The 27,766-nt window shown below is 35.6% G+C and overlaps 1 protein-coding gene across 1 annotated transcript in view; it reads right to left on the reverse strand.

The window, feature by feature from the left end:
• itgav (integrin, alpha V) overlaps positions 1-27,766 on the reverse strand; it is a 66,397-nt gene that overhangs the window by 12,978 nt on the left and 25,653 nt on the right. The window contains exons 7-24 of the mRNA XM_055015101.1: positions 20,029-20,151; positions 18,562-18,606; positions 17,903-17,946; positions 17,711-17,767; positions 14,843-14,895; positions 13,094-13,169; positions 11,902-12,031; positions 11,329-11,426; positions 10,940-11,033; positions 10,814-10,859; positions 9,579-9,686; positions 8,929-8,984; positions 7,372-7,526; positions 6,982-7,119; positions 6,182-6,249; positions 5,758-5,902; positions 4,609-4,701; positions 4,241-4,320 (exon numbers count right to left, since the gene is read on the reverse strand). Of these exons, the coding sequence (XP_054871076.1) occupies positions 4,241-4,320; positions 4,609-4,701; positions 5,758-5,902; positions 6,182-6,249; positions 6,982-7,119; positions 7,372-7,526; positions 8,929-8,984; positions 9,579-9,686; positions 10,814-10,859; positions 10,940-11,033; positions 11,329-11,426; positions 11,902-12,031; positions 13,094-13,169; positions 14,843-14,895; positions 17,711-17,767; positions 17,903-17,946; positions 18,562-18,606; positions 20,029-20,151 (1,609 nt within the window). The remainder of the gene's footprint in view (positions 1-4,240; positions 4,321-4,608; positions 4,702-5,757; positions 5,903-6,181; positions 6,250-6,981; positions 7,120-7,371; positions 7,527-8,928; positions 8,985-9,578; positions 9,687-10,813; positions 10,860-10,939; positions 11,034-11,328; positions 11,427-11,901; positions 12,032-13,093; positions 13,170-14,842; positions 14,896-17,710; positions 17,768-17,902; positions 17,947-18,561; positions 18,607-20,028; positions 20,152-27,766) is intronic.

Raw genomic sequence — 27,766 nt, forward strand, 5'->3', positions numbered from 1 at the left:
TCAGAAAATTTTAAATTATAGATAAAATCTTCATAAAATTCTTAATAAAATATCTGAAAAATCTATTTTATATATATACATATGAACAGAATGTTTAAAAAATATATCAGAAGATTGTCCAAAAAATAAAAATCAAAATGAATAAAAAATTATTGAAAGAAACATCAGAAAAATATTCCCAAAGCAGCAGAAAAAAATCTAAATTAAATCTTGACAAAAATAGAAAAATATTAATAAAATATTATCCAAAATTCTCAAAACGATTAATAGAATGAAAAAAAAGAATTCTGAAAAATATCCCAAAAATATAAATAAAATGAATTTAAAAATAAAAAAAAAAATGTGAAAAAACACCTGAAAGACATTCCCAAAACAAAAATCTGAATATATTAAATAATTGTTGCAATAATGAAAAATATTCGCAAAAATATTTTCAAAATATTAATAAAATAATGTTAAATGTCTAAAAAATACAAATTAAATGTAAAAAAAAAAAAAAAAAAAAAAAAAACTCGGACGATTGTCAGCATATTAATAATATTCCTGAAAAATATCTTTGTCTAAATATATGTGAAAATGATGACTAAAATGTTCACACACAACACAGACTAGACATAAAAAATTGTAAATGTAACAAAAATGATTGAATTTCACTAAGAAAAACTACACTAGAAATGTTTTTGCTTTAAAACAAGCAAATCAAATGGCTAAAATACACACATTGCCAAGAAAAGACTAAAACTAGATAAAAAGTGAAGAAATGTGGAGGAAACAGTGGCTTTAGGTTGTAATTATGAACTATGATGAAGCAAAAGGAGGTTTGTAATCTACCCAGGATTCATTTGTTAAAAGATACACAACAATAAAAAAATAAAACCCATTTAAAGGCCAGTAAATATAGCATTCAGTGTCGAGTTGAAGTGTAACCAAAGACGTCTGAACCCTCTCATTAACATACTTCCTCCATCTCCCCACAGAAACACAAACACTCTCTGACCTGCGGAGGAATGTGGAGGCCGACCGACAGCTTTTCCTTCACAGTTTTTGTCATTCAGTTGAGGAGGAAAAAGTGTCGCTGCTTTAATTAATGAAGCTGGATTTACACTCTGTCACAGAATAAATGTTAGATTGGATGTTTGTGTCACGGTTTTTAACGACACGTCAAAGCTGATTCTACTTTTCAGTCACTTTTCAGCTCTTTGAGTAATTTTGTCATTAGTTAATTCCTTCATTTCTTCTCTGTGAAGCTGTAAATTATGATTTCTGCTAAGTTTATATTTGTGGCTGCTACCAAACGATAATTAAGACATGCTTCCTGGATACAGCAAAGTATTCTGATCCACGTTTTAAAGCTGCTTTCTACAAAGTGAAAACATGTTTCTACAAATATTAAGACTCTGTTCCAGTTGGAATGTTAACTACTGTAATTTATATTTCCAAAAAACTGGAGAAAAATGGCACACTGGCTGAGGAAAACTTTTGCACAGTAAAGCAGCTATTTATTGATTCTAAGATTCCTATGGGTACAGCTAATTTAATCATGTTTTATTGTGCAATAGTACAACAGACTAAATTCCTCCATAACACTGCAAGAAATAAAACTATATTTTAATTTTATACTTGTTTTCTGTCCCTTTGTAGTCTACATTTTGGAGTCCTGTACTTATTATAGCTTCCTGAAAAAATACTGGAAGGTCATGTTTTTCTGAAAAAATGTCAGAAAAATAATCCTAAATCAGTCAGTCTATAACAACAGTCTATAAAATATGAACAAAGCTACCAAATTACTATATCTATGTAAAATATTAGGTTCTGAAATATATCAAAAATATGAGCAAAATATAAGAAAAATATTGATAATCTTAATAAAATTATTTGTAAAATATCTGAACAATGTATCTAAAATAAATAAATAAAATACCAAAAATATTAACAAACTATTATTATTATTATTATTATTATTATTATTATATTACTATATTAAAAGAATGTTACAAAAATAAATGCTGAACAATCCCCCAAAATATAATTAAAATAAATCTAAAAACGCTAAAATAAAATGTGGATAAACTGTTCCAAAAATATGAATAAAGTTTCAAAACACAATCTGAAAAATATTAATAAAATTTGGAAAGAAACATCTGAAATAAAATTCTAAAATATCTGAAAGACATTGATAAAATTTTCATATAATGAAAAAATAATATTTTTTTTGCCAAAAACAGAAGAAAATAAATAAAATATCAGAATAACCCTGATTAAAATTATTATAAAAGAAATCAGCAAATATAAATACAATTTTACAATATCTGAAATATGTAAAAAAAAAAAAAAGAGGAGAAAAAGATAAAATACATTAAAAATAACAGAAAAACAAATAAAATATCCCAAAAATATTTAAAATTGTGAAAACAAGATCTGAAAAATATTAATAAAATGACTGAAAAATATTCTAAAAGGTCTCGCAAAATATTAACATAATTTTCATATAACAAAAAAAATATTTGAAAAAAATTTTTAAAAAATGAAAAAAATAGACAAAATATCAGAAAAATTTTGATTAAAATTATTTTAAATAAAATTTTATTTTAATGATCTAGAAATGTAAAGGAAATCAGTACATATAATAAAAGTATTAATAAAATATCTCAAAAATGTTAATAAATGTTAAAAATATCAAGCATATCTGAAAAATGTAAAAATAAAAAAATATTTTAAAAAAGCAAACTAACTGAAAAACCTAAATAAAATTAGAATAAAATGTCCTAAAAATATTAATAAAGTGTGAAAATGTGATCTGACAATTTTTTAAATAAAATTTTAGAAAAAAAAAAAAATCAGACAAACATTTTCAAAATATTGGAAAAATATTTATTTTAATCTAATTAAAAATTTTAGAAAAAAAATATTAAAAATATCAATAGGCAATTAATTTAAAAGATGATTAACTTGTTAATCATTGCAGCTTTATTATAAATATGCAAATGTGTTAAATATCATGAACTGAAATGCTGAAATGTGATTTCTGACACCAGCAGTATTCGGTAAACCTCAGTGAGCTCCACCTCTGGAATCACATCTGTGCCAGCTTTCTTTCGAATTACTTTCAGTCTAATTACTAATTACTCTAAAACCAAACCTTGTTTTGATGCCAGCAGGTGAAGATGTGCCCCAGTCACTCCAAATAACCAGTGTGTTTTGTTCATAAATATGGATATTTATAAAGATATTTCTGTAATTTTACCTTGATTTATTAAATACTGTCCAAGATTAAGAAAACTCCCTGATGAGCCCGTTTTTTTACACACTGAAATGTGATGTTTAAACGAGAATATTTAGAAAACTATTAAAGATAAAAACTTGAAATTTTCACCATTATTTCTCATCATCTCATTGATTCAGAATCTGCAAACTTGGACAAATGGATCAAATAGTGGGAAATAAGTGACATGAAATATGAAATAAAATTGAAACATCTTGTCAAACCTGCTCAATCAGTTATGAAAGTTCGACAAAAATACCTTTTTTTCATTTTTATAACCAAGTATTTCATATAAAAAAAGCATTCTTTATCTTTAGTTTTGTATTATTGTGACACACAGCTACAAATACCACTAGTTGACATCTGCATTATCAGGTTTTTTGTCAATGTGAGCTCAAAGATGGGCTTCATTTTTTTCCTGCATACTTCAAGTCACCCAAAATCAGAGACTTTTTGATCTATTTGTCCAAAATTACAAATTCTGAATCAATGACAGGATGAGAAATAAGAGTGAAAATTTCAGGCTTTTATCTTAAACAATTCCTCAGATATTGTTTAAAATAGATGCTATTTTTACTGGACACCAAACACTGTATATCACAGTAAACATCCCCACAGTGAAGCATGGTGGTGGCAGTATCATCATGTGGGGATGCTTCTCGGCTTTGCAATATTGTAGATTCTGAATCAATGACATGATGAGAAATAAGAGTGAAAATTTCAGGCTTTTAGCTTTAATAGTTGCTGAAATGTTGTTGTTCAAACTGCCACAAATTACAACGTGCAAAAAAACCTGCTGAACATGGATAAATGGGTACTTGTTTTTACAATTACGTTAAAATACTTGACATATCAATCTCAAATGTCAAAAAACACTGTTTAAATACTTGTAGTTTATTATTGAAAAAGTTTCAAGGAGGAAGCCTCTGATGAATAATAATATAAAAATAATAATAATACAATAAAAACCGTTTCTACCTGACAATCTGCAGGTCGAACTTGACAGATGTGTCGTCCTCCGACAGCTGGTGGACGCTGAACCTCAACTCGGCCAGAATCTGACCAATCACAGCACAGGAAGAGAAAATCGAAGCCCAATCAGAGAGCAGGAAGAAGTTATCAAGTCACAAACCGACCTTAAAAATCAGTTCAGTGTTTCCTTTCTATATAATATCTTGTATAAAGAATAATTATGTCATGTCCTCATCATCCTCCATCATCCACAGCTATTTGTTGTCATCTTAACATTACTTCCTAAAACTTCACTTTGTTTACTCTCCCAGTCAGAACTGTCCACACAGATCAGATCAGCTCCACTCTGATCGACCTGCTGCTGCTTCACTGACCTTAGTTCCTCCTTTCATGGGGTTTCCCAGATCACAAACCACCATCTTGGTCTGGTTCTCCTTCTTGTAAGCACAGGACAGTCTGGAGAGAGTCTGTAGAAAAATAAAAACAACACAACGCTCTTCAGTTTGCAACCATCTCAGCTTTAACTCAGTTCACTGATGCTAATTTAACATTTTGTCAGCCTGTTTTGGTCAAGTTGGTGCCATTACATGCATGCCGAATTGGCTATTAGCAGTTCCTGTTAAAACACCCTGTTATAATACATCCATGAATGTACAGACAGCTATCACTGGATTGTTGTGAGACTTGACATGATTCTGAAGTGTCTTTTTTCTATGACTTCCAGGTGGATATTACAGATGTTTATTCTTATATCCTCAGTGCAAGTCACATTATCAATATGCCTTTCGAATCTGAATGAGTTACGTCTTTAAGAAGGAGTATGATTTCTGACTATAATTACTGCACCAAGGAACAGTGGAGTTATGTGACGATCGGTGTACGTTTGTCTGTCTGTCTGTCTGTTAGCAACATTACTTAAAAATGGACTAACGGATTTGGATGAAATTTTCAGGGAAGGTCAGAATGACACAAGGACCAAGTGATTAGATTTTGGCAGAGATGCGGCTTATAGTCTGGATCCACGGATTTGTTAAAGATTTCTGTGTCATTGTGAGATAGCGGCACGGCGTCACTGTAACCATGACAACAAGTGAACACTACATCAGCTGCCTGCTGATGATCACATAGTTGAGATCCTACTACAAATCGACCGCTGAGGACTTATCTGGACTGATCCATCAGAAATGATACAAGGAACAACTGATTAAATTGTGGGGGTGTTTCCCCATCAATTCCCGTCGCCCGCTACATATTTAGGTCACGTGATTCAGTATCTGTACATAACATACACATGCATAACACATGCCTGTGCTCAGTGCAAGGTCATTTTGTTTTTGGGTACATCTATATTAAATGGCCACATTGTAGGTTGCTGTGATTTCTGCCACAAATTTTTTCAAGATTTCATCTGTTGGAAATCATACAACGACTGAGCAGCCTTGGAGGAGTACTACTTCTCTGAGTGCTTTTCTTGTTTATGTCAGCGTCTCTGTGATGTTAATCTGTCTGAATGAGCATGTTACCTGACTGCGGACTACTCCGGTGAAGTCGGCCTGCTGAGGAGGATAAACGTGAAGTTCGGCCTCGTAGGCTCCTTCTCCCTGATTCTCAGCACTGACCTCCAGCGTCAGAGCGTTGTCATCGCCGATGTAGATCTGCTCACGATCACTACAGCAAAAACAAAGAACAGGAAGAGTTAACAACGTACAGCGTCAGACTAAACTTTAAGCAAAAAATGCTGGAATGATTTCATATAAAGGAACAAGAAATATGATCCCATTTCAATATGAAAACACAAATTAGTCATCATGGTCAAATGGTGTCTTTTTGTTGACTTTTAATCTCAATGTGAGTCTGAGTACTGTAAGATTTTATTCCTGAGATAAAACACAGACTTCATGCCGACTGCAGAATAAACAGGAAGTACAAGTATGATCAGTTTCTGACCTCTTCACCGACAGCTTGAGGTCGGGTTTACAGATGTTGTCTTCTCCACAGTCCAACAGGATGTGAGCCTGACAGAAAGAGGAAGAAGAAACAGAAGACAGAGGAAAAATGAAAAAAGGAAGGAAACAAAACAAAAAATAAAGACAGATATGAGACAATACTGATCAATATCAGTTTCTACAGTGAGCCGTAGCAAAGCAGGACACTGTGAAGTAGTAAAGACCACTACTCATCATGTCACATCTGTACATATCCAGATGTAAATTCATCACGCCTTGCACACTGTCTTTATGAGACCTTTATTACATCTTTATTTTTAGGAGTATTGTACTAATTCTTGTCCTGCTTCTTTCACGTGTATCCAGGTGCAGTAACGTGAATTTCCTCAGTGAGGGATCAACAAAGTTTATCTCATCTCATCTGCCACAAAAGCTACAGATTCATTGGCTGTCATCTGTTTTTTGGTCACTGAATTAACTAAACAAGAACTTGAACCAATAGTCAGACTTTTACAGAAGCTCTGTGCTCACATGGCTCACATTCCTAAACACAGTATCATGTATGTGTCCTACAGTTGGGTACTTTATCAATCCTGTCATACCTGTAGATATCCATCATAACATATCTGTACATGTGAACTCAACACAAGGTCCTCATGGCATCTTTAGTTTATCTTGTGTTGTTTCTTACTGTTCTTCGTTCATATCTAGCTGCTCCAATATGTGAAGCTCCTAAGTGTGGGATCAAAACAGTCTATCTTATGTGATCACCATGAACCAGAACCAACCCGGTGGATTTACCTGCTTGGTGACGTTGGACGGCGCCGACATGTCTAGGATGGGCAGCAGTCCAGATTGATCTGCAGCCCGCTGGTAGTCCAGACTGTACTCCATCACCACGGAGATGGGAGTGATCTTATCCCGGAACTCACCATCATCCTGAGAGGGATAAAAAAAAAAAAACACAGTCCCCTAATTTAGCTTTCCTGTGACACTTTCTGGTGCGAGAAGTATTTTCTTCTGCAATCAAACCGTCACTTTGGTCCAGCCTGCATTTCTGAGCTGAACTGAAATCACTGTTAACACCTGTGTGCTCATTTTAAGAGTTCAAACATCACATTTAAAGACAATTCTCCTTTATCAGAGCATTTATTCTAGCAGTTTTCATCAGTTCCTTCTGTTGTTCCTCACCCTGAGGAAGACCTCCTGCTCCTCGCAGGCTGTGGTCCCTCCGTTGTTCACCGTCATGTTCTTGGAGTACTGAAAGCTCCGACTGTGGAGGAAGAGGGCTCGCTTGGTCGCCTCCTTTTGCTTCAGCCGGTCCAACATGAGGTCCACACGGAAGTCTGATTAGAAACAAAAGAAGATGACGAGGTGTGGAAGCTGCAGAGTGAAAAACGTCACTGTGATGCAGCTCTTGCTTTGAGAAACTGGAAGGTACAAGGGCTCTTCAAAAAGTTCTCAGCCTCAACATCAAACATCACAGGAGAAAGATTGTTCTTATGTTATATTTCAACATAGTCTCTTTTAACTTCAGTGCAATTAGTCCACAGTTGTTCAAGCTTCACTGTTCCTTCATGGAAGAAAGTAAGCAGCAGGGATCGACTGATATGGGTTAGTTTTTTGTTTTTTACCGATGCAGATTATTGGTACTCAAGAAATATATAGATATTTGGAACCGATATACATTAAATGTGACGTTTTAACAGATGTGATATCAGAGAACCTGTCAATCATACCTAGACTCTTTCATTAATAAGGGTGACTATAATTGAATATGTCAAAAAGAAACAAGAGTCATTAAATCAGGATGCTCACCTCTGTTTATGTGTGATCCATTGGGAGTTAAAATTCTCTAAAATGACTTAAAACTCAAAAAGTGATTTAAAATTCCCCATAATAATTAAAAACACTTCCAAAGTCATTGAAACAATCTTCAAAATGGTTACAAAAATGCCCCAAAATGACTTAAAAATTGACTATAATGACTCAAAACGTTTCCAAAGTGACTCAGAAATCTGCAAATTCTGTAAAATAGAAACATGAGTGATTCAATTAAATTAAGACGCTCTCCTCTGTTTATGTGGGATCAACAGATATAAATCAGTTTGGTTCCTACTGTTAAGTCTGTTGTTGTTCTCTATTTTCTTAATCTTTTACTGTTTTATCACTTTTATTGTCCACTAAGACCAGATCTTAAAGCTTTACAAATTATTGTTTTCCAGAATCTGTTTCAGGTTAATCTGTGGCTGCCTTCTAGCTTAGCCGCTAGCTGTTAGCCGTTAGCTGCTAGTCGTTAGTGTAGCATTAGCCAATGTGAGAGAAGCTAACTTCCTGGTTTGTGTTTCTTGTTCGGAGACATTTCTGAGACTACAGAGTGACGGCAGATGAATTAAGGAGGCTGATCAGACTTGATATCGCGCATTGAAATCATCACTAGTCCGTCAATAAAAACAACAATATCGATAATTGGAAAAATGCCAAATATCGGTCACAATAATCAGCCAGGCCGGTAATCTGTCTACCCCTATGTCAAAGCCATGTTTGTCTGTTGGGATGGATGCACGGTCTTGGAGCAATAGCTGGCAGCTGTAAGCTTCTGACTCCTTTTTTCTTTGATTGCTTCAAACATTTCAGTTTTTCTGAACACTGATTGAAGGCTTTACAGTATACAGTTATGCTTCTTGTTTCCAGGTGAGGCTGAGAACCTTTTTTAAAGACCCTCATAGCTGTTGAAGTGTTACTCACTGAGCGTAGCGGGAGCCCCACGACCGCTGGCCTTCAGACAGTATTTCACCTTAAAACTGTAAAACAAACAAACACAGGTGGCTGTAACACTCTGTCTCAGAGAAGGGAGTCAGACGTACAACTTGAGTATTGTTTTGATCATCGATTTGGTAAAAAATGACAGGAAACAGAGTGAAATTGTAAAGAACTTGTAAAGATCACTAATTATTAATAACTGTGTTTAATGTGAGCAAAAATAAGGTGTAAAAATGACAACATTTTACTATAAAGGGTGAAATATTTCATATAAAAGCAGCTGCATGCCAACAAAGATCTGACCAATAAACAGACAATTCCAGCCTTGTGTAAACTTCAGAGACAATGCAACTTAATTAGAAGGTCTGAACGAAGAAAGACTGTGTGTGTTTATGTGTGAATGCTGGGAAATGTGGTTTTGGAGTAAATATAGTGCTCCACAAGTATCGTGATGGATGGCAATAATGGTTTGGGACTCACTGCTCATGTAAAATATCTATCATGCTGTCAAAATACAGTTAAATACACTCAAAAAACTGATTTCTTTATCGCTAAGATTACGATTATTATTAAGAGTCAAAACAACCCAAACCAACCAAATGTTGGTGATTTTAGATGAATCTTGTAGAACTCACCAGGACACGGGTGTGTTGGTACCAGGAAGTTTGCAGTTCTTTTCCTCCGGGTTGATGATCTGAGGCGTCATGTCCAACGTGGCGTTCACGCTGATCACTGGACGGGCTCTGAAACACAAACACGGGTCAGTGACGGGGTATAATTGTTTATCGTGTTTAGTCTGTCCTGAGTTTTACTTGAATGACGGAACAAGAACTCATAAAGATTTCTATGTACAGCAGTGTCTACAAGATGTCTAGATTCTCACAGAGAGGAAATATTTGGTGCTTTGCCTTAAAAAAATGACTAAAATGACTATGACTAATACATTGATCATGTAATTGCCTATTGCAGCTCTAATCTAAGGTGCAACATGGTGCACTTTGTGAAAGGAGACCAATTCTCTCTTTAGATAAAAATTCTAGGGCAGCAAACACACATTAATTCTTCTTTCTGCTAAGAGATCTTCCAATTTAGCCATTAACAGCTTTCTGCAGTGAGCTAACAGATGTAGAGACAACTATCACTGGATTACTGTAATACTAGGGATCAAGCCAATATCGATTATTGGTAATCACGAATGGACAATAACCGATATCTGGAACCAATACACATTTAAAATTATGTATTAAAAGCATGCGATAGCAGGAAAACTGTCATTCATTACTAGCGCTCTGCAAATGCGTTCTCTTTCTCTCCATGTAAACAATCGCTGTGATTGGCTTTAACTTGTGACAACCAATCAGATAACGCTGTAGGTGGGATATTGCCTGAAACCACAGAGTGACTGCAGAGAGAGAAAGTAGCACATTTACATTATTTTTGCAATAATCAGTGAACAAGAACAACAACACCAACCAGCTAAAAATCATTCACACTCTCAAGTAGGTTGTATTTATAATTTTTGAAGCACATTTATGGGTGAATGGACAAATCAATCTGTGTGCAAAGGGTTAATATAGATATATAAAATGTTTAGGATATAACTGTCTGCAGCAGTAAAGAGGGATAAATAAATTAGCATGAGAGTGCACCGTTGCACTAAAAAGGCTTAAGCATGTTCTAATAGCATCTATAAAGCCAGTAGGAGCAAACTGAATGAAAACAGCAGCTCTTTGATATCAGAGGTGGCCTCGCTCATTAAAACCCTTCAGCTTCTATCAGCAGCATCACAGACACACACACACTCACAGCATGGGGGCACAAAAACACACAAACAGACGCACACTCACAGTATGATTTAGGGTTTGATTACCTGTATAAAACAGCTTTGTCTGCTCCGAACACTCCGACTATTAAATCTGTAAGACAGAAGCAAACATCAGCACTTCATTCGACTCCTGCTGTGCCTCTGCAGATAGAAGTTTGTGTGTGTTTGTACCTGGATATCCATTCTGGTCTATGTCGGTGTTTCCATTCAGGGAGTAGCCAAAGCTAGCCGGCATGTAGCTGGATGCCCATTTGCCCTCCAGGACCTGAGAGGAAAGGCAAACATTGGAGAGTTTTGTTTTTTAATCTTGTATTTATAGGTTCAACCTCGCCTCATGTTTAAAAAATATAATCCCAACGTAAAATCTAAGGTCTAAACTAGCAACGAACATGATTTTCATACTTTTCCGTCAATGTTCAACAGGGCTTCCCATCATAAAGACTCAAATTTGACAAATTCGTCTGAAAAATTTGAGAAGATTGCAGCAGAAAGTTGCTTATGACCTAGGTACTGAAGTCTATGAAAACAGACTAAAAGCTGGACATGGTTGTGGTGTTTACCTGGGAGGGCGTGGAGTCGGGCCCCCGAGGGCCACCATTATGGATGTAGACCAAGCCGTTGCGTTCAAAGCCTCCATAAGGAGCAGAGATGGCCACATCTGGAGGGAAGGAATTATAGAGGTCATGCAGCAGCCTGCAGTCTTTCCATGTATGTGTGGAGAAATTTCACTACTACACGATCGTAGTGAGGATATTTTGGACAGTATCCATAATTTTAAAGGGATGTTTGAGGTATCAGATTTGGTGTTAGAGTTCATTTTAACATTTAGTCTTGATTATACTAACTTTTAGAGGTGCATACGCACAGCTGGGGACACCACGGATGTGTACTTCTTGTTGTAATTAATGCTACGCTACTTCCCAGGCTGCTTGGAGTCCAATGGGAGATTTAATACATGTGCGGTAGGTCGGCATCTACATGCACACTGAAGCCTTGTAGAGCAGTCGGAGACTGACATTTGCAAACCTCAACGGGTGATTAAATCTACAGAGTGCAGACTCTTGTGTAGCACTGGTTCCACAGGCTACACAATGAGGGTCCTCAATAAGAAACAAATACCAAACATCTTTTACCGTTGTATCCGTCCATGTCCAGATCTCCCAGAGCTGCGATGGCGGATCCGTATCTGGCATAAACCTCCGACCCTGTCAGCAGCTGAGGCGGGTGGAAGGAAAACCCACTTCGACCCAGATAAACGGAAACCTGGAGAACACACACACAGTCATATAATTATTAGTTATTTGTCTGGCAATGTTTACTAGTGTTGATGTTAGGTTGATATTTTGATATCTGTTGGAAGGCATGGGGTATTTGTATATTAGAGACAAGGGCAGTTCATAATGCAGCCACAATTATTTTAAAGCAGTTAAAACAACATTAAAAAGAAAATGAAACATCTCATTAAAAGGAAATTAAAATGTAAAATAAGTTTATAACTGACCATGGAGGACTAGATATGTATAAATCCTTAGTTTAATCTGACAGCAGCTGTAAAGTTCAGTCTGTTATGAGGAACTTTATATATCAGATCTGACAGCTTCTTATCTGTATCTCTGGTTCCTCTGAAGGCAACACAGCAGAACAAAAACATCACCTTATACTTTGTGAGAATGAGTTAATCCACATTTATGAGGTTGCGCTACTTATTCATAGGGCTTTACAAATACAGTCTGACTGATTGATTGATTAAGAAGTCTATGATACATACATTGAGGACAATGAGAAGTCTTAAAAGTCTAACAAAACCAGAAACATTCACTTTTTACAATTTCTGTTAAATAAGGATTCTGATGGTAACTAAGAAACGTCCCCAGTTGTTCAATTAAATGAGGTTAGTCCTCTGAAAAATGTTGTGTTTTTAGTTAAAATTCCCTTTTTATTGGTTTGAATACAGACAGTGTTTTCTTGTGTTGCTGTAGCAGACGGACAGTACCACTGAAAAACAACGTAACTCTAGAAGATGTCAACTTGATTTGTTAAACTCAGACCGCTGAAGTCAGTTTTAAACTAGTGTTAAACTTGGTTTGCAAATTAGGAGGCTGCATGACTTTCCTGCATGAAAATCTATACCATTGTTGAAAAATCTTACTAGCCTGTTAAGAGTTAGCATTTCGGCCTGCTAGCCTTAATGCTAACACTCATCTGTCTGCATTTTTTACAGCCACTCTGTTCATCTTCTGCATTTTCACTCATGTATGCACACAGAAAGCCTCAGTTAATAAACGTTTTTACACCTTGCAAAGTGGTGAATGTGTGTTTTCTTACCTGTCCCACCTCCCTCAGTTTCCCATCTGAGCCTCTGTCCATGAAGAGAGGAGCTCCAACCAACAGATCCACCAAACTGGCAACAAAAGAAGAAGAACACTATTTACTATTTGACTTTCAGTGTCTTGTACATTAATGTTTCTCACCAAAACAAAACTGTCATACATCCTTTAGGCCAAATATTCATGCTGAATCCATTTCCTGCCTCATGAAACACTTAGAAAGTTCTTGTTCTGATTGCTTGATACCTGCATTTTTTACATGAAATTGCGGTCTTCTTCTCTTCCTTTTTATTGGCACGCTGCAGTGTTTTATGACACGTTACAAACCACCAGCTGTTAGCGCGCTGCAGCTGGCAGAAATGTGCGTCAGCCTGATGTGTTGCATTGCATCTATGTTATCGTCTAGTTAATTTATTTTAGTTCTTATTTTGTTCTATTTAAAACCAGAGAGAATATTGGATCAAACCAGAGCTAACCACCAATAAATACCTTTAATAACCAAGGCTAAAAACATCAGAGAATACTGTACCAAACCAGGCCAAAACATCAGAGAATAGTGGATCAAACCAGGGCTAAACACCAACAAATAATATACCAAACCAAGTCCAAATCATCAGAGAATACTTGACCAAACCAGGGCTAAATACCCAAAAATACTACACCAAACAAGGGCTAAACATCAATAAATACAATATCAAACCAAGGCTAAAACATCAGTGAATACTGGACCAAACCAAGGCTAAAACATCAGAGAATATTGGACCAAACTAAGGCTAAATACCCAAAAATACTATACCATACCAAGGCTAAAACATTGGACAATATTGGACCAAACCAAGGCTAAAACATCAGAGAATACTGGACCAAACCAGGGCTAGAATTTCAGTAAACACTGGAACAAAAACACCACTGAATATTAGACTATATCTTGAACCCAACTAGGGCTAAAAACACCAATCAACATTTGTTCTGAACACTAGCAAAAACTGGACCAAACCAGGACTAAAACATCAGAGAACATCAGACCAAACAAGGACTAAAAACCAGCTAATACCGGACAAAACCAGGGCAAGAAACAGGAGTGAAGATTAGACTAAACGAGTACTAAACACCAATGAATAAAAATAAATTGAGTAGATAAAGTTTTATACTGGGCTGAGACTCCATATATATTCAAACCAAGGTTTACAATAATGTACAGTGCATTTTATGACCACTTCTGCTGTCGGATTAGGTGCTTTTTTATTTAGAAATGCCATAGTTTCTCTTAAGTTGTGTCTATTTGGTTCAGGAGGATCCACAAACTAAGAATTGGTAGAAAGAAAGAATCTTAAAATCCAACATTTGCACCTTTTTCTCACTGAGGTTGGTCAGCTGGCAGGATTTCAGCATTCTTCAGGTCTTTTTTTATTTCCTGCACACTGTTTTCATTTAAACAAGAGCTCAATTCGTCCATAAAGACTAAACATGTCTACCTTCTTCCATTCTGACGAGCTACGAACGCCTCTTTTGTAGCTTCGTTCCAGCAGTGACACCAAAACTCATCTACAAACTCTGATCTTAAATCTGGTTTCACTCAGAAGCCCTTCAAAGCTGGAGGTGTCAGGAGGGCAGCGTGAGGAAGTTGCAGCTCCGGAGGACAACTGAGGTTATAAAAGTCCTCATGTGCCTTTAATTTCAGCAGCCAGGAGCTTTCGCAGCAGAAGATTTAGTTCGTTAGAGGACCTAAAGCAGGGACAAGACTTACCCGTCATTGTTAACGTCCGAAGCAGCGACTGAATGTCCAAAGTAGGCAGCCATCTACGAGACAGAAAGATGAAATAGTGAGTTAACAAAGGTTTTATTCAAGTTTCATTCTGCATTACCCAATCACAGTTACTGTATTTTAGCAGGGACTGGAATCTTCTACAATATTTCATTCAATTCTTGGTGTCACAGTTAGATTCAGAACAGATTCTCACATTCTGAAAACAAGAGTTATAACTATATTTTGTCTTTAATTCCAGTTCACTGACTCCTGTTCTTTGTAGTTAAAGCTACTGACAGTTCAGCGAGTTGCCAGATTTTTTTCTTCACATTATTTATCAGAGCATGTTATAATCTTTGCCATGCATGAAAGTAACTAAATCAAAGTGTAAACTCCCTAACTATCACTCTACTGTTCCTGTAAATCAAATTTAATGCTTTAAAAGACTTTACTAAACCCCCAAAAAGAATCTTAATGCTGTTTCTTTAGCAGAACTCATTCATGTTAGAGCTGGGTCATATTTGTGTCAATAATAATACAGATTTTTCCCAATATTGACATGCATGTCCAGGTAACGAACATGTAAAACCATATTTATATTTGTTAAAATATAATAATCAATATGTGTAATGAAATAAACTGGGTTCCTAATTACATAAAACAACATTTTATACGTCAAAAGCAAAACCTGACGTGACTAATTTTGGCAGATGTAAGTAAAATTCACATGAAATCCTCAACAATAACAAGAATTATGTGTAAAATGTCAAATACACATTTGCTTTTATGATTTCTAATAGGCGTAGAAATTAATTGTGATTGAAAATAAGACATTTTAAGGCCCATTTTAGAATTTTTTTTGTCTATAAGAGTCTGCAGATAACCTGAGTCAATGTTGTGGCTCTAGCAGAAACCATGATTAGCCAAGAAACAAAACAGACGATTCAGAAAGATTTACGTCACTGCGAAAACTGTGAATCAGCAGCTTCGGAGCCAAAACCACAAGTCGGACGTGAAATCAGAGGTGAGAGAAAAGATAGAGATGGATAAGAAGGTTAAATACAGATTTAAAGGAGGAACAGGTTAGACAGAAATACTGAGATCTTCAAAGAAAGAAGCAGGAAGCTGATAAAAGAGAGTTGGGTGGGTTCAGAGGGAGAGTTCTGGAGGACGGACAGGAAAGTGAGGAGAAACTCTGTCATTATCTCTGCTGATGACAGCCTCTGTTTCCCTCCCAGCCCTCCCCCATCTCTCTCACCCATCAGCACTAGTTCATATTTTCACTTCAGCTCAGTATTTTCATGCTGCTCTAGACTTCGAGAAGAGCTCATCTGGATCCTTGCAACGGTTCAGAAGAAAATTAAAATTAAAGAACACAAAAGCTTTTACAGATTCTCTCAGTTCACATATTTTCTTGCAGCAAGCTGAAATGAGGAACTGCTCTTTATAATATATTTATTTCTTGGGTTTCAACAGTCGAATCACTCTGAAGTTTTAAAGCAATACTGCACAAGATAAAAAAATGTTGCACTATTTAACACCATGTCAAATTTTATTATTTATTACTTTTCTATTCTAGTCTCACTTAGATTAATTTAAGATTTTTTTAAAACAGGGCTAAATACCAATAAATGCTATACCAAAACAGGGCTAAAACACTAGAGAATACTGGACCAAACCAGAGCTAAATACCAATAAAACTATACCAAAGCAGGGCTAAAACATCAGAGAATATTGGGCCAAACCAGGGCTAAATACCAATAAATGCTATACCAAACCAGGGCTAAAACATCAGAAAATATTGTCACTAAACCAGGGCTAAAACATCAGAGAATATTGGACCAAACCAGGGCTAAATACCAATAAATGCTATACCAAACCAGGGCTAAAACACTAGAGAATACTGGACCAAACCAGGGCTAAATATCAATAAATACTATACCTAACCAGGGCTAAATCATGACAGAATATTGGACAAAACCAGGGCTAAATATCAATAAATACTATACCTAACCAGGGCTAAATCATGACAGAATATTGGACAAAACCAGGGCTAAATACCAATAAATACTATACCAAACCAGGGTTAAATTATGAGAGAATATTGGACCAAAACAGGGCTAAATACCAATAAATACTATACCAAACCAGGGTTAAATTATGAGAGAATATTGGACCAAAACAGGGCTAAATACCAATAAATACTATACCAAACCAGGGTTAAATTATGAGAGAATATTGGACCAAAACAGGGCTAAATCATGACAGAATATTGGACCAAATCAGGGCTAGAATTTCAGTAAACACTGGACCAAAAACACCACTGAATATTAGACTATATCTTGAACTCAGCTAGGGCTAAAAACACCAATAAACATTTTATCAGACTTGGGCTGAATACTAGCAATATTTTATTATTTTAACTAACATTATTTTATGACACCTTGTCCATTGGTCTCCAAGTCCTTTTCCTGGTTTTACTTTTTATGTTCTATGTATTTTTCAGTCAAAATGTAAAGTACTTTAAATGCCACTGATTTGTTTTGAAAGGTGCCAAATACCGTTGCACCGTCTGTTTTTGCTACAACAAATATCACTCAAAAACCTGAAATTTTCTTCAGTTTGTCAGAGATGTTGTGATAATGACCAATATTTATTTAAACTATCATGCATTGTTCTGGTGCTTGACAGTAGAATTAACAGTAAATATAAAATGCGTCTAAATGCTTGCCTTCCTTGAGAATAAATCCAGGTGTCGCATTGCATTGCATCGTTAAGTTCCACCTTTTTCAACAGTTTTTCATTTGTTTTATTTGTTTTTTTATTGGTCCTGATGCTGATGGGACTATCTGCTGTCCTGCTGCTCACCTGGGTGCCGGTATAGTTGAGCATTGACTCCATGTTGAGGCCGTTGAAGATGTTCACCTGAAAGATTAAAACAGAGAACGTGAGCCAAGTTTCACGCCAACCGCTTCAAAAACTCAACACTGACAGTTTTAAAACTCAGAAAGTTTTATTTTTCACAGAGTGGAGATAAAAATATGAAGTTTAACTACTTACATAACCGAGTGCTTTGTCCCCCCTCGGTACTCCAGTCACGTAATCTGTGGAGGTGAGGAAAGACAAGAAAGGTCTTCAAAACTCTCACCTGAAGAATTTTTATTTTTGGCTGATATAAAAAAAAAAAAATTTTAACAAATTTAAAAATAATCCAGATATTTTCTTCTATTAATTCATCACTTTTTGGACTATAAGTTGAGATCCTATGGGGGTATTTATGGTGTAACTTTAAAGTTAAAACCCTACAGAAAGTATATAAAATACAACTTTTTCAGCCTGTACTACATAATAACACTGAGATTCTACGGTATTATTAATTGTGGAGCTTGTTTCCAATCAGTCCCAGACCCAAAACTGTTCATTCATCTCACATTTTTGCTAAATAAAAGACAAAACAGTTGCTATCAATGACTAATCACCTTAACATTTAACAACCACATCTTGCATGTCAACGGAGCAATTAATTTAGCCGATTATCTGAGCCAATAATAAATAAAATACTTGTAAATACAGAATAAACTGACTCAGTCTCTGAGGAAATTCTTGAGCTGTTTGCAGTAAACTCGCATTTCTTCTGCATTTTATCAGATTTCTTTACGTTGGCTACTCAGAGAAATGGTATTTAGAGGTCAGGAGAGTTTGAATCATGATCTTCTTACCTTCTTTCCCATCGTCGTTGAAGTCTCCAACAGCCACAGAGTATCCTGGTGAATAAAAAGACCAGGATTCACTCAGTAAAATTACAAACAACACGTTCTCCGTTGTTATCTGAATGCTTAAGGATATATATAACCTTTGCTTTGAGTGGGAATTTGTGTTTGTTATGGAGTTATGTGACGATCGGCGTACGTTTGTCTGTCCATCTGTTATTCCGTCTGTTAGCAACATTACTCAAAAACAGACAAACTGATTTGGATGAAATTTTCAGGGAAGGTCAGAAATGACACAAGGACCAAGTAATTAGATTTTGGCAGTGATGCAGCTTATAGTCTGGATCTATGGAACTATGACAACAAGTGAACACTACCTCAGCTGTATCGGTATCCGTACATAACGTACACATGCATAACACACGCCTGTGTTCAGCGCAAGATCATGTTGTTTGTGGGTACATCTGTATTAAATGGACACATTCTATGGTGCCATGATTTCTGATCATCAGTAACTAGTAAATAAACAAATGCTGCATTTCTAAAGAAAAAATGCTGCATTTCTGACAATGCCATATGGGGTAATAAACAGCCTTGGCAGAGTACTGCACTCTTTCAATGCTTTTCTAGTTGTTTTTGTTTGCCATAATGTTTAGCAACTCGACAGCTTAACAGAAAAGTTTCAAGTGTTTGGCTGCACTCTGGAGGATTCAGGTTTCCACATCACACTTGTTTAGGTTTAATTTTGGACGATGGTTAACTTGTTTAGCCTGTCAGCTTGCTTGCTTAGTTTTAGCACAAACTCAATAACACGATTTGTTTCTAGTCGGTTGTTTTATGCGGCCTCATCTTGAATTTTGATTAAAAGCAACACTTTTTTTGGAGGAGATGATGTCTTTTCACCAAAGAAGGAGCAAAGTAATCATCTCTTTTAGCATTTCTGTTTCCATTACAGAGTAGAATCCAACAGCTGTGAATGTGCCAAACGACAACACAGTTCCTGGACTTAGCACGATTTCTATGAGCAACGTGGGATAAATAACAATGGAGGTTTGTTAGCCTGTATGGAGAATTTTACATTTAGGATCACGATGTTCTCACCAAGTCTGACCAGTCACCGCTGACACCCTTTTTTTCCAGGTACTGATCCTGGAGTTCTTCTTTAAAAACAGCCCTGAAAAAGGTTCTACCGAGGTGGTTCTTGTAGTCAGAACACACACAATGGGAACCAACCTGAACCTCCCTACAACAGAACAAAACAGCCTTCTGTATTTTAAAGTTCTCCTCTTACAGAACACAACAGTGTTCTGTCTGGCATTTTGGTAAACTAAACCTTCACAGAGCCGATCGAAGTATTTCCTGGAAGATTCTTCAGTATCATCATTTGTAGGAAACCTGTGGATGAAACCTTCGTGTCGTCCAGCTGTGATCGGAGCTTCATCCGTGTGTCGTACTGATGTTAGTGTGTGTGGTTACCTAGGTAACTGTCGTCATACTGGGCGCCGGCTGACTTGGTCGCCATGGTGTTTGAATACTGGGTGATGTAGTTTCTATCGAAGCGGGTGAAAATCTCGGCGACGTCATCAGAAATCAGCTGGCCTGAAGGAAACAAGAGGAGGAGAACGTTAGAGAACCCAGAGGAAGAGGTGAGAGACAGAATAAAGAGAGGAGAACATGGAGAGAACAAGGAGAGAAGAGAGGAGAACAAGGAGAAAACAAGAAGAGAACAGAGGAGAACTGAGGAGAACAAGAAGAGAAGAACACTAGAGAACCCAGAGGAAGAGGTGAGAGACAGAATAAAGAGAGGAGAACATGGAGAGAACAAGAAGAGAACAAGGAGAAAGCAAGGAGAGAAGAGAGGAGAACAAAGAGAAAAAAACTGAAAAGAACATGAGAAAAACAAGGAGATACCAGAAGAGGAGAGATGAGAGGAAAAGGAGAAAACAAGAAGAGAACAGAGGAGAACTGAGGAGAACAAGAACAGAACATTTGAGAACTGGGAGGAAGAGGTGAGAGACAGAATAAAGAGAGGAGAACATGGAGAGAACCAGAAAAAACAGAGGAGAACTGAGGAGAACAAGAGGAGGAGAACCCAGAAGATGAGATAGGAGACAGAAAAGAGACAACAAGGAGAGAAGAGAGGAGAACATGGAGAAAACAAGAAGAAAACATGACAGAACTGAAGAGGAAAAATAAAAAACCCTTCGAACAAAAGAGAGCAAGGTAAAAATAAGAACAAAAAAATAACGACAACAAAGAGAGAGGACCAGAGAACAAGAAGAAAAAAGAGAACAAGAAGAAAACCAGAAGAGAACGGAGGAGAACAAGAGGAGAATCAGGAAAAACCTTGTTCTCTCTGAACAAGGAGAGAACACGAGAAGACAAGGAGCGAAGAAAGTCAAATAAAGAGAAAACAACGAGCAAACGGGAGAACTAAAGAGAACAAAGAAAGAACTTTTAGAGAAAAGACAAAGGACACAACAAGAAGAGAACCTTTATAAAAAAGAGAACAAGAAGAGAACCAGAAAGAACGAGGACAGAAGAGAGGTGAACAAGAAGAGCAGAAAAACTTTAGAAAAAAGACAAGAAGATAAAGGAGAACAAGGATAAAACTCTGAGAGGGAAAGGACAACAAGAGAACCTTTATGGAAAAAAGAAGAAGAACAAGGAGAGACGGCAGAAAACTTTATAGATAAATAGGTAAGAGAGAGAACAGGAGAGAACAAGGAGATAACAGAGGAGGTCAAGAAAAAAACAAGGAGGGAACAGGAGGGAAAAGAACCCAAGGGAACAAGGAAGGAAATAAAGAAGAAATAAAACGAAGAACAGAACCCTTAGAGAACTGAAGAGAACAAGGACGGAAATAAAGAACAATCAAAACAAAGACGAAGAGAACTCTCAGAGAACCCAAGAGAACAAGGAGGGAAAAAACAAATAAAACAAAGAAGAGAATTCTTAGAGAACAGAAGAGAACAAGGAGGACCAAAAAAAACAAAGAAGAAGAGAAATCTTAGAGAACCCTTAGAGAACAAGTACGGAAATAAAGAACAATCAAAACAAAGAAGAGAACTATTACAGAACCAAAGAGAACAAGGAGGGAAATAAAGAACAAATAAAACAAAGAAGAAGAGAACTCTTAGAGAACAAGGAAACAAACAGCACATACAATAAAAACAAATCAACCTAAACATCGTGGAGAACAATACGAGGGAACACAACAGTAAAACAGAACGTTAAGAACCGAAAAAAACCTGAGATTTTACATCGGTTTGTTTACAAGCTGATACACTTTTGGGTTTAGAAAAAACCAACAAACATGTAATTAAAGGAGCCACAGAGACGCAGCGTTAACAGCCGTCTAATCAGAAGCAGAGCTGTGTGTCGCTGTGTGTGTGTTTTGGTGTGTGGTTGGTTGTGTAATTGCGAGTGTTGACTCGACAGGAAGTAATAATTAGGCTAACAGAGCGGCGCAGGAAGAGTCTCGCCATACTGGGAAAGGAACATGTGTGGACTGACTCAGCGCTGGGGATGCAGCCGCCGTCACACCCTCCAAACGCAGGGATTACGACACACTGCAGCTACACAAACACACACAAACACACACAAACACACACACACACACAGCGTCTGCAAATAACACGCCTGGACCTCACCTGGTCATTAAAACATTAAAGGTGCTGCTGATGCATGATGCGGTCCAGCCATGAGTCAGCCACAAGTCAAGGACTGTTAGTTTATTTTTCTGTATTTGTCTGCATTTTGACGATTTAAAAGTACAAGTTTTTATCATCAGGCTGTAAATTGAGCAGCTTTAAATCAACGCAGGAAGAGCTTTGTGTGTCCTTTTACCACATTAAAGTGTAAAAGTTCAATAGTAAGTGGACAATTCACAACCCAATAGGGGAGACAGGTTTAGAATGAGCTAATTCTTACCTGAGGTGTTGTTAAAATAGTCATTTACCACATTAACCCTCCTGTTGTCTTCATTTACAGGCACCAAAAAATATTGTTTCCTTGTCTGAAAAAAAAATCCAAAAAAATCAGCAAAAAAAATTCCCCAAATTTTTGAAAATTTGCAAAAAACCTTCAGGAAGAAAATTTCAATAATTCATTAAAAATTTCCTTTAAAAGTTTTATTTTAAACAAATTCCCCAAATTTGGCAAGAAAATTCTTGTAAATATTTTCAAAAAATGAGTAAAAATCTTCCAAAAAATCCTAAAAATATCTAAAGTGATTCCATATATATCAGTAAAACTTCTAATATTTTCTTTAAGAACATTCACATAAAAATCAACCAAAATCCAGCGAAATTCGCTGTGAAAATAGATTTTTTTCCCCACATTTTCAAACTTTAAAACTGGTCAATATTGACTGGCAGGACAACACGAGGGTTAATAATGTCTAGACTGGATTTATGATTCATTTAATGCTATATTTATTGAAAAAAATCAATTTTCTTTCAAAACTAAGGACATTTCTAAGTGACCTCAAACTTTCCCTGTGTAGATGTTTAGACTTATTAGCTTATTTCATAACACTAATAACAATCTTTTTAGTAGAAACACTCTGGTGCAACGGGTGATGTTTCTAATGTGTTATTTCATGCACAAGGAAATGACAAGAAAAATTACAAAATTATCTTGCAGAATGTTGCAATGGTGTTTTGTTTTTCTGTTTCTAGGGCGGCACAATATACTATTTTGACATTTCAATGACCTCAAACACATCATGGTGAAATGTTTTTTGCTGCTCAATACTGAAAAAAACTACCACAATTCTCATTTTAGCCTCTCTGATAGAACATATTTTATTAAAATGTAAAGGTTCTTGGACAAACTGAGATCTTTTCCTGATTCATAAGAGTTTTTTGACCTGCAGGCTGTACAGCAAAGTGAGCAGAAACAGTTTGGAAACACAGAAAATAAAGATTTGGCTGCAAAAATTAAATATTTCAGCTACAGAAAACACAATATTGACCAATAATTTGTATTCTGTCAACAGTTTCTTGAGATTGTTGGTGCTGCCGGAGCCTGAAGAAATAATGAGTTGTGTAGCTCTGCAAACCGAATGCCATCCAAAGTTTGAAAAAAAAAAAAAAGATTTTACCAGAGACTTTGCCAGCGTTACACCCAATGAGGAAGGTTCCAAACAGCTGTTTTTAAAATGAGGTTTTACTTTCAAGGCAGATCCACTCCCTATAAAATCACTCTTTCCAAACAGAGACATTAAACAGGAAATTCATGTATTTTATTATTCAAATCTCTACAGATTGTAGAAAAACTAAACATCACAATGTCAGTTTTTTAATATTATGCAGCTCTACTTTTTATATTTTCCTCATGTCGACTGTGTGAAACCTGATTATTAAAGTTGATTAATTATTTATCCTGAGTTATTAAAGCTTCAAGCATCATTTTATTGTTAAGTTTAAGCTGGTTTTAACTATTTTATATTATATATGTGTGTTAACTGATTATGTGAATGTCTGAGTACTGGATCCAATATTTAGCATTTTTCAGATTTTCTGGTTTATAGGGACGATTTTTAACCAATTCCAGACAAAATAAATACATTTAGAAATAATCTGACATCCAGGCTGCACAGCAAAATGAGCAAGGAACAAGACATAAGCGCCAAAAAGTAAGAGTGGGTTGCAAAAAGAAATGCTACATCAGTTGTAATTAAATATTTGGGCTCCTGACATGCCGATGCTAACCATTGTCCAATAAAATAAATCATTATTATTACTCCTGAGTTGTCAAAGCTTCAAGCAGGATTTTACTGTTAAAGCTGCTCCAGATGAAAGTAGTTTTAACTACTTTAATATACAATATTTAGTATTTTTTCAGATCCTTTTTTTTGGGATTATCTAGATTTTTTTTAACCAATTCTAGATAAATTAAATACATTTAGAAATAATGTGACATCCAGACTGCACAGCAAAATCAGCGAGGAACAACACCAAAAAAACTGCAAAAAAATAAATACATCAGTTTTAATTAAACATTTGGGCTCCAGAAATGGTGACACTAACCATTTTCCGATAAAATAAATCGCTATTAATCCTGAGTTATCAAAGCTTCAGCATTTTATTGTTAAAGCTGCTCCAGATGAATTTGGTTTGAACTACTTCATATTATTTTAGGTGTTAACTGATTTTTAGCCAGTATTTAGCATTTTTTCAGATTTAAGTTTTGTTTTGCTGGATTATCTAGATTTTTTTTAACCAATTCTAGATAAAATAAATAAATCTGGCTCCAATGCAGCCATTTTTATCCATCTGTAGTCAAAACTCTGTGGCTTGTTTGGTTTATCTCACATCATAGGTAACAAAACTACATAAAAACGTTAAGAAATCCGTTAAAAACTATATATATAAACCATAAATATAGTAAAACACAGAGAAAAATCTAAGTTTTTGGTCAGAGTTAGTTAAGCATATATAAAATATAAACAAGCAGCGGAATTTCAACCAAATTTTGTGTTATTATGACGCAAAAAATTTCATTTTAATCACAAATGTGTGATTAAACTAATACAATTGTGTCTATAAGTTTACATACTGTGGCAAAATGTGTTAAATATCGTCCAGTTTTTTTTAGAAAATGTGGAAAAACTTTTCTTTCATTTAGGGTTAGTGGTCAAACAAAGTTATTGTATTTGCACTGATGATTCATGTTTTCATTAACGAGTGGTTCATATTTTACTAATTCTGTGTAGCGGCTCTAAATATGTGTCGCCATTTATTGAATTTTTTTAATAAACAATTGGTATCGGCTTTAAAAAAACAACAACAAACTGGTCGACAGCTAGTCAAGCCCCTCTAAAGCATCACTGGATAAATGCTGAGATGATTAATGAAAGAAGGAAGAAGTAAAACTGTTCTGATACACAAACACTGATTCACTGTTCAGCCCCAGAGGAGCTAAATGAAGTTGAAACAGGTCCGAAATATGACAAGAAAACATGACTTTCAAGTGTTGGATTTTATAAACTCACGCTTTTATGTGAAGCTTGAATCTTAAAAGTTGTCAAAAATAGCAGCATATAGTACATTATTTTCCCTCTGTATTGAAGTTTATGTGCAAAATAAAGTGGAAAAGTCCCTGAGTAAATGTACTGATGAGAGACACAGCACCAGAACTATCCTCAGATTCTAGCCGATATTTCTGCACAGAGACGCCACAGTGACTCAACACAAGCTGCTCATGCTGATCCAGCAGCTTTGGAAACCACCGAGCAGAACGTCTAGACCAACAGCTCGTCCTGTCGTCAGCGGCAACACACAAGCAGCTTTACTGTTTTCTACCAGAGCTGGACTTTAAGTTGGATGTTTGCTGTTTGTTCTGGTAGCAGCAGAAATCTTGTGGCATGTTTGTGATTGACAGATTTTTTGTCTCTTAGGATGAATTTAACAACTTTGATTCTTTATATCCTTTTACCATTGCAGTTATAATCCTAAAACTACCTACATTCCCATCAGCCTCTGCTAAGTGCTAATTGGCAAATTGTAGTATTTTAAACGAAGATGGAACTGAGGTAAACACACCTACTAAACCTCTAGATGAGGGCTGTCAAACATGCAGCCCACAGGACCATTTTAAAGTACAAAAATTACAGAGAAGATTTTTAACTGCAGATTGTAAATTTGTAAAACTACAAATTTAAAATAATTTCCAGACTTTGACAAGTTGTTTTGATCATAAAGTAAAATATTAGATTGCTCATTGTTCTTTTGGGTCTCATTTTTGTAATGTTTTGTCTTGTTTTTGTTGATTTTTGTCTTTTTTTGCCTGACTTTTGTCATTTGTCTCACATTTTTGTAGTTTTGCGTCTCATTTTTGTTTTATCGACTCATTTTTGCAATATTTTGTGTTTTGGGCGTTTTTTTCTCTTTTTTTTCAGACTTTTGTCGTTTGTCTCGTGCATTTGATGCTTTGTTTCTCGTTTTGTGTTTCCTTTTTGTCCCGCTTGCGTTTTTTTGTCTTATTTTTGACATCTTGTGCTTTGCTTCATTCGCTGTTTTGTGTACCGTTTTTGTCATTTGGCATCTTTTTTTGTCTCGTTTTTGTCATTTATCCATTTTTTTGTCACATTTTTTCTCTTTTTAGTTTTTTGTGTCGTTTGTCTCATTTTTTGTCATTTTGTATTTTTGTCTTGTTTTTGTCATTTTGTGTCTCATTTTTGTAATATTTTGTCATGTTTTTGTTGTTTTCTTGTCTTTTTTTTGTCTGACTTTTGTCATTCATCTCATGCCTTTGTCGTTTTGTTTCTTATTTTTGTCATTTTGCGTATCCTTTTTGTCTCAGTTGTGATTTTTGCCTTTTTTGTCATCTTGTCTTTTGCTTTATTCGTTATTTTGTGTCCCGTTTTTGTCATTTTGTGTCTTTTTTGTCTCATTTTTGTCATTTGTCCATTTTTTTGGCCACTTGGTAACTTTTTTGTCCCATTTTTGTCTTTTTTGTTTTGCTTCGTGTCGTTTGTCTCATTTTTTTGTCATTTTGTTTCTCGCTTTTGTCGTTTTGTGTCTTGTTTTTGTCATTTTGTGTCTTATTTTTGTAATATTTTGTCTTGTTTTGTCTGACTTTTGTCTTTTGTCTCATGTTTTTGTTGTTTTGTTTCTTGTTTTTTTCGTTTTGTGTTTCCTTGTTGCAATATTTTGTCTTGTTTTTGTTGTTTCCTTTGTTTCTTTGTCTGATTTTTGTGATTTGTCTCTTGTTTTTGTCGTTGTTTCTCGTTTTTGTCCTTTTATGTTTCCTTTTAGTCTTGCTTGTGCTTTTAATCTTATTTTTGTCATCTTCTGTTATGATTTATTTGTTGTTTTGTGTACCGTTTTTGTGTCTTTTTTGTCTCGCTTGTGTCACCACTGAATATAGGACGTTTTGTGCAATAAATATAAAGAAAGAACAAAAAACAGCTCAGTATGTCATCAGTGAGTTTTTAACTTGAAACAATTCGTCTGGATCTGTTCAGTAGAAAAATCCACCTTCTAGCACCTCTAAAGCTCGCTGAATAACGTGATGTTTTGTTTAATTATTAAAAACTGAACAAAAAACACATTTTGGCATATCATCAGTGACATTAGAACTGTGCTATTTAGCATAAAGACTGAAAAACCGTTAGTTTGGCTCTGTCAAACAACAAAATCCACCTCGAAAGTTCACTGAACAACATGATATTTTGTTTAATTATTATTGAAAAAAGGACAAAAAA

The sequence above is a fragment of the Amphiprion ocellaris genome, chromosome 11, assembly GCF_022539595.1.
Source record: "Amphiprion ocellaris isolate individual 3 ecotype Okinawa chromosome 11, ASM2253959v1, whole genome shotgun sequence".
Classification (NCBI taxonomy): Eukaryota; Metazoa; Chordata; class Actinopteri; family Pomacentridae; genus Amphiprion; species Amphiprion ocellaris.